Raw genomic sequence first — 8,058 nt, forward strand, 5'->3', positions numbered from 1 at the left:
GCCTGCTTTGCTAACTGATCTTCTCCCCAGCTGGCAGCTTTTTAGAGCAGGAGACACGAGGTTGCTAAACCCATTCATTTCTCACATGCACCCACGTTTCTAATGTCTGTGGGGTTCTGCCTTTAGAAGTCCTCTGCCAGCCATTGGAATGAAGAGCACTTGGTGAAGACACTGTAATTATCCTGGGATTTAGGGGTGTGTGGAAATGATTCATGGAGACGTTTCCCAGCCAGCAGGCTCATGGAGCCAGGTGAGCTCTTCCCTGGAATGTGAAGCATGCAGCGTGGCAACTGGGAGGAACAGGTTTGGCAGGACGTTTTTAAGCTGTTTGCAGCAGCCAGTCCTCCTCAGAGCCACGTCCTCCGATGCTCTGCTCTGCCACAGAGGCCCTGCTGAGCTGGGGAGGATGGACACGCTGCGCAGGAGCCTGTCCCGGTGGAAGAGGTACCACATCAAGGTGCACCTGGCTGATGAGGACCTGATGATGCCCCTGACGGTGCGGCCCAGGGACACCGTGATGGACTTGCGGGCTCTCCTGGTCCGGGAGGGCATCACCTCCTGGAAGAAGACGTTTTATTACAACTCCAGGCAGCTCGAGGAGCATGAGACCCTCAAGGAAGCCAATATCCAGAATGGTTCTGTCCTGCTCCTTGTCAGCAATAAAAGGTAGGCAAGGAGCTCGTCTGCCCTGGGGGTGGTGCAGAGGAAGGGGAATGCTCGGCGCCGTGTCTCAGCCCCTTGGGACAGTTTATTGTCAGGGTTTGTAGAAAGCAGACCAGGAACTCAGATCCTGCCATTTCCAGCAGGATTGAGGCCCCAGGCTCTTCAAATCCAGACATGTGCTGTGAAATAAGCAGCTCATGGGAGGTTGCTGCTGCCTGTCCTGTCTCTGGTCAGGTTTCGTTTTCCTGGATATGCAGCCAAGCACAGAGAGAGAAACATGACAAGAAAAAGGCAGGGGAGGTTGTGAGACATGGGAGAGTGTTCTGGGAACCTCTTTCTTGTCCTGTTGTGCCTGTGTCTCCCTGCTTCTCTGTAGGAAATGCTTTCTGCAGGTTTTTGGGGGTGGCACGGTCCTTGCGACAGGAGAGGTGCTGCCAGCTTACAGCAGAGCACGAGCAGTGTGGACAGGGATGGCAAGGGCTGCAGCTGCCCAAAATGTGTCTGAATCACAGCAGAAAGTACAGTGAGCCTGGAGACTCCCAGGAGAGCCAGGGCATGGCAGATCAATCACACCAAGCACTGTGTTCTAGTGGGGATGAAAGCTGAGATAATGGACCTTGGACTCACGGGCCCACAGGACAGTTTTGATTCAGTGTGGTGAATTTATGCCCACCTGCACTGTCTTTCCTAATGCTGGGTTGTTGCTGCCAGCATGATTAATTCTGTGGAGCATTTTGGGGATACTGGGCTGAAGAGGTATGTTGTGGGCATGTGGTGTCTAATTCATCTTTCTAAATCCTGAGCCCTCTGAGTTATGTGTCTATGCTGATCAGAGTTTCCTCTGCAGAAAACTCTGCACTAAAGACTTGAGGTCCTGATTATATCCCACACACTGCAATGGTCCTATTTTCCAGTCTAGAGGCAGCTTGAAATCTCACACAAAGAAGATTTAATAAAGCATTTCCTTTCAGAGCTCAGCCAGACACAGGAGATTTCACATCACTCAGCTAACTGCAAGCCCCAAGTCACCCACGGCCCTTTTCTCCAACATCTCATTTCAGTTCTCTGATTAACTTGGCTCAGCTCCTCCTTTTCACCTGGTTTTTAATGGCAGAAGCACTTCTATTTGTTGTTGTTTCCAGTATTTATTTTCCTACTTTTTACAGTCTGAATTTTTGAAAGTAAAAAAGGATTTGGAGGGTCTGAGTTGATGGAGTGCACATAGTCATGCTTGTTTGGTAGATGCCTGGTTTCCATAAAAAGGAAACCTTTCCATAAGGTGCTGTGCACCTTCCCACATGCTGCAGCAATGCAAAACTCACCAGGAGATCCTGCCCTGGTGTGCCAAGTCCAGAGGGCCCAGCTGCAGTCACTGGCCATTTTTGAAAATCTAGAGCCTGTTGCTCCAAGTTCCAGCTCAATTTTTGTGAGTACATTAAAAACAAAGTGGTATTTCTAATATTTTTCTCCATGGATTTCCTGCTAACTTACCTGGTTCCTAAACTGGCACCCTTGGCAAATCTCCTATTGCTTTTTCCAGGCCTGGCTGCAATGTGGGGAGTGCCCAGTGTCTACCTGAAGTCATATCCCCTTGATTTTTTTTTTTTGACATAAAGGATTATTGGGTTGTGCCAACCTCGCCCACTCCCAAAGGCATTTTTGTAAATGCCCAGATACTGGGGACAAGTTTCTCTAAAGGTTCATGGGGTGGCTGAGCTATGGGAGGATAGTTCCCTGAGATTTTTCATGGGGTGGCTGAGCTATGGGAGGATAATTCCCTGAGATTTTTCTGAGATGTGTGGCTGAGGACAGGCTGTGACTCAGCACCTTGCCAGGTGCTCAGCACAGAGAGGTTTAGAGGATTTTAGATGCCTGTCTCTCGCTGCCACTGGGACTTAGGAAATATGGAGTGGGAGAAGGCTGCATTGTAACTGAGATTACAGTACCAGTTTGAGTCTCAAGATCACTCAGGCAGATCTTTAGGTATTATAAATCCATGTTGCACCAATAGTGGCTTTGGAAATACAGTGGTCTGTATCAGCTGGGCAATAACCAGTGAATAACCATGGGGACTATTACAAGAGTAGCTCTGTTCTGTTGGGATTGTCTAGGAGCAGAGAGGATAGTGAAAACATGGTGCTGCATTTGGCCAGCACTCCTGAGGATTTAAGAGTTGTTTGTAGTGTTTCACCAACTCAGTGAAGTATGGATCCCTGCCCAGCTACTTCTTCAGTTCTCCCTGAAAATCTTGATGTCTCCTCCTTGCTCTTGTGCACCGAGGTACCAGCCCAACAGAGCACTATTCATTCCAGAAGTGGAGCTGCTGTGATTGCCAAGGTCTGCAGCTCAGTGTCGTGCCTATAAATATTAATGGTCACTCTGCATGCTGTGTGTTCCTGCAGTGGGCTCACGGGACAGTTTGCTTTGAACCAGAGAAAACATGAAAATGACCCTGTTTTTCATCCTCCCCTCCCTGCCTAATGCCTTTGTAGATAATTGGCATTTAGCAAAGGCCAAGTCAGCAATTCCACTTCTTGCTCCTACTTTCTGGGGTTTGTAACTTAGTCATAAAAATTCACTTAAGGCGGCAGCTTGGCAGGAAAGGGATCAGCATACCAGCTAATGCTGAAAATTTATTTAGACCTTAATGTTTAAAAGTTGGAGCAAGCCGTTTTGGAGATCAGTCAACATGACCTCTCGCCCTGGGAAAACACATGGGCTGGCCAGAGCTGCAAATACCACATCCACCTAGGATGCAATTCCCCTTTGTGCAGAGCCTGTTAATCACATTACTGCTGTGCTGACTGAAATTGCAATCCTGTTGCAGTGGAGCCTGAGAAAAGAACTCACTCAAAACCAGTTTCTGCCCTACAGAGTGACACATTACAATAACATGGTTTGCCAGTGGGTGAAACAAGCAAAGCAACAGTTGAAATGGGAATGAACAAGCAGAGAAATGCCCCAGCTCAGTGGCCATGGGCCAGCATGTGGTGTTGAAGCCATCAGTGCCCAACAGGAGACCAGCAGTGTGTCTTGGCATGAGCAGAACCACCCAGCATGGTACAAAAGCATCCCTGGGCATGCAATGGGCTGTCCCTAACGCCCAAGGCGTGCTCAGTGCTGGCACTGTGGGCCACACCACGGCAGAACCCGTTTGGCTGGCTCTGGAGTCAGGGCCAGGAGCTGCTCAGCTGGTCTGGTGGTGACGTGGGAGTTCTGAGGCTGGCATGACTCTTCCTCAATTTTGTCAGGTGCAGCAAGCTCCTTGGAACTCCTTGGAGCTCCTTGGAGCTCCTTGGAACTCCTTGGAACTCCTTTCTGGCTCCTTGCTGGCTCCTTGCTGGTGTTGGAGCACCACTGAACAGGGCACCTCTGGAGGTGGATGCAATAGTCTGGTCAGAGAGAGAGACAAAGCCAGATAAGTTTTCCCATGAATCAACCTGGGAGACTTCAGGGAGCTGGAGAGAAAGAATTCTAGAAAATCTGGTGCTTTGTAATAAGCTGTTTTGCCCATAAGGCTGTTTACAAATGGTGTCTTGTTAATTGTCACGTGTCTTGTCGCCAGTCATGTGAAATGTATTGATTAAGTGACCAGTCAGGTCCACCTGTATGGGATCAGGGTACAAAAGAAGCAGTTTCAGTAAAGTTGAGGCTTTTGGCCTCTCAGCCTTCTGGCCCAGAGTGTGTGATTAGTGGCACAGCCTGACCTGGGCTGGGTAGTGGGCACAGGGAATCAGCTGCTCCTTGCTGATTGTTTCTTGGCTGTGTTTGGGTGTTCAGTGGGAGGTGGAGGAATACTTCCTTGAACTGGTGAATCCTCTGTGTAACCCATGAGCTGTTTCAAGCAGAGGATGTCAGTGGCTGATCCAGAGCAATCCCCAGACATGCCCACTGTGCCTCTCACTGCCTGTTCCTGGGGATGTGCAGTTCCAGCTGGGTCTGTGTGTGGTGTAAGCACAAGCACATTGACAGAGCCTTTGCTCTTGGTTCCAGGCTCTTCTCCTGCAGTCACGCAGGCAAGGTCTGTGCTGATAAATTAAGCAGTGCCTGGACTTCTCTCTGTTACAATGCAATTTTTGGCTCAGTCCAGGTGCATTTCAGTAGCCAGCATGGGCCAGGGACTGCTCCTTATGGGATGCCTGGATGTGTCCACTCAGATTTGGAGAGTGAGAATTTAATAGGAAATCCTTGGCCATTCTGTGCCAGCTGTGCTCTAAATGCAGGAGAACGTCCCAGGCACATTTGATTTACTGGCACAGACTCAGCCATGCAGGACATGGGTCCCCTCAGCCTTTTGGAAGCTGGGGTTCATTGAGGCCAGGCAGCTTTTCTCATCATCCATGGCCTGCCTGGAGAATGGAGTTCAGGAAGTCGTTGGTGAACAGGTTAAATAAAGTAGACGCCAGCACTGAGTGCAGCAGAAGTCTATTATCTGGAATCTATTGGTGTTGATTTTCTGGCCTGGAGCCACCTGAAAGCATCTATCTCAGGGCATTAGCTCAGTTACCATAACAACTCATCCAGGAAAAACTCCTGACAGCTCCAAGAGCACACCAAGGTCCCACGTTGTGTATTGCAGCCACTCTCAGGTCAAAATAAGCATGTCCAGGTTCCTCCTTCTCCTGCAATCCAGCCTCAGTGTCCCCTGTGAGTGCCAGTCCTTACAGAGGCTTTGACATGCTTGGGAAGCTGTTTTATCCTTCAGAGGCTGCTCAGTGTGGTTTTCCAAAGGTCCATTCACTCCAGGATGGATATTTTACCTCCTGCCAGAATAACAAACCCATCCATCCTCAGGGAGCCCATTGCATTCCCTTCTTGGCATTGTTTAGACTATCTGATTTTTTGGAACTGTAAATGAAAACTGTGACTGAGCCACTTGCACGGGGTCCAGTTTAGCTGATGCTGAACTCCTGCCTATGTTTGGCTCTGTGGTGACATAAGGACATAATGACAGCACTCAGCAGTGGCTCACTGCACACCTACATCACTGTCCTGTCACTGGAATTGCCTGGGACGCAGTCACCAAGCACAGCAAGTGACGTTGGACCTCTAGAAACAGCAAAAAAAGTAATGGGATCTACACAATTTGACCCTGAAGTAAGTTTTTTACTCCGAGTTTCAGAGTGCTTTTGTGATGCCTGCTCTTTGCACTGACCCTCCCGCTCCCGTGGCTGCTCAGCAATTACTCCTCAGCATGGAGGGGGAGACTTTTCACCCCCATCCAGCTCTTCCAGCCTTGCCCTGTTAAGCTGAGGCCTGGCAGCAGGCTCTGAGGCACCTCACGGTGGGATAACGATCCTCTAAATAGCGCTGGGAGTCTCTCTACTCAGGGAGAACTAATTAAGTTCTTCAGTACATGCTTAGACATATGCTGACCTGGTGTGGCCTTAACAGGCCTGCTTCCACCTACCAGATAAATAATACTGGCTTAAAAATATCCTCCCAGAGATGTGTTACTGAGGCAACAGCCAGGTGGGGGGCTGGCTGCATCTCTAGTATTTATGTGTGTTATTCACGGGCCAAGCTCTCTCCTGGTGTTCCTCAGTTAAGTGATTTTTAAGTTCTGACAGCATTAGTGCAGTTACCTCTGCTGACACCTCACAGCACCCAGGTCAGACAGTCACACCTGTGTTTAGCTCATTTACTCGTTGTTCAGCCCAAGAAGCTCATTTGACAAAAACACAGGGTTGCAGTGATAGAGAACGTGGTGCACAGGGTTTGGATTCCTCCCTGTGCGGTTGCATGGGGTTGCAGCAGATGAAGCTGAGCTAACACATCCCCAGGGGGTTCTAGGCAAAGAGTTAATGAATGGGAAGCACATCCTGACGTGGGTTTCTTTCTGGTGTGATATGGCCCAGCTCACTGGACTGCTCTGTGGTTGTGCTGATTTATTTCAGGTGAGGGTTTTGCCCAGTTAGGATAAATCCCCCCTCCTCTGTCATGGTGTTTTATGGGACTGATATGCTACAGGGTGGGCTCACAGCAAACCCTTGGCTGTCAAAACCCCCTGAAATTTCAAGTGAAAAAGAAAGTGCTGAAATATGAATCCTGCTCTGTGTTTTACAGAAAACCCAACCAGAGATTGATCTCAGCCTCACTAGACTGATCCTTTGCTAGAACACAGCCAAAAACTCCCACCCCACAGACTTTGAAATTCTCTAAGATCTGATGAAATATTTGCAGCACCGGCTCAGTTTCTGGTCATAAAATGAAAACATAATTGCAAACAGCAATTCACAGGAGTCAAAAGACTCAGCCCTGCTCTTAGTTGCAGTCCAAGGTGAGATAATGAGCTCTCCAAGCAAATCCCAGCCCCAACAAACTTGGAAGAGCTTTAGGTTCTGTTCTGGAGACCCCAGGGGATAGCACTGGGTGATTTCTAAGGGTTTTCAGAAGAATAACAGAAAATAATTCTACTTTGCTAAGTTTAGGCCTTCTGTGGAGGGTCTGGACCCCTGTCAGAAGATGTTGACAGACCCACAGCCCCTGAAAGCTGCCTTCAGTGCTAATGCCTGAGGGTGAATGTGTTGAGAGCAGTTCAAGCTCTGTCTTGCTGCAAACATTCTCAAAGTGCTCCTAAAGCTACAGACCACCCTTGTTCTAAGATGAAAAATGGATTTCCAGGGGCAGGCACTAAAGAGGGAGAGCCTTGCTTGTGAGAAAAAGGCTTCCAGACAGTTGTGGATTATCTGAAGGAGGGTGAAGGCATCTTCTGTGGAAGGATAAACAGGTTGGAAACCCTGCAAGTGGCTTATTCTGAGTTATTTAGTGTGATTGAAGAGCAAAACCAGCCAGAGGATGAGCTTTACATCCTCCACACGTCAGGGTCAGAGCCTGCTTGGTGAAATGCCATTTTTGATTGCATCTCCAAGTATTTGCCTCTTTCTTTACTCAGATAATGCCAAAGAGCAGAGCCCAAGCCATGAGGGAGTGTGACAAGGGCTGAAGGAAGCAGATGGAAGAGAGCTGGCCCGTGGAAAGGCAGCCTGGCCACCAGTGTTGGTAAGTCCCTCCTGCAAGCCAGCTCAAGGACCGTTCAGAAAGCAGCTCCAAGTGTTTCCAGCATGGTGCCCATGAATAATTAACCCAAACAAAACAACAAACAGTGTTTCCTCATCAGCGTGCCATGTGGACCCAGCTGCCAACGGAGGAGGAGTGTGGTGAGACTGACTCAGCTCCTGAGAGCAAAGAATCGGTGAAATGCCCGGGAAAAGGGAATTTCTGGGCAATGGAGCTGAGGTGGGCTTTGCTTGGGGCCCCAGATGGGACATGGGACTTCTGAGCCTCCTCCTGACTCCTCCTCAGGATTCTGCAGTAAGTTGCTGCTCTTGGCTTTTGTTTTCCTATATGTGGAATAATGATTTTTCCCTTTCAGCCTGTCCATCCAGGTGTAAA

General features: G+C 49.0%; 1 protein-coding gene across 1 annotated transcript; it reads left to right on the plus strand.

Annotated features, from left to right (window-relative positions):
* The first annotated feature begins 406 nt into the window (after window positions 1-406).
* TINCR (TINCR ubiquitin domain containing) lies at window positions 407-7,726 on the plus strand. The gene is made up of 2 exons (XM_058821272.1): window positions 407-666; window positions 7,559-7,726. The coding sequence occupies exons 1-2, from the start codon at window positions 407-409 to the stop codon at window positions 7,560-7,562; spliced, it is 264 nt and encodes an 87-aa protein (XP_058677255.1). The 3' UTR covers window positions 7,563-7,726.
* Window positions 7,727-8,058: the final 332 nt, after the last annotated feature.

Source organism: Ammospiza caudacuta, chromosome 28, assembly GCF_027887145.1.
Source record: "Ammospiza caudacuta isolate bAmmCau1 chromosome 28, bAmmCau1.pri, whole genome shotgun sequence".
Classification (NCBI taxonomy): domain Eukaryota; kingdom Metazoa; phylum Chordata; class Aves; order Passeriformes; family Passerellidae; genus Ammospiza; species Ammospiza caudacuta.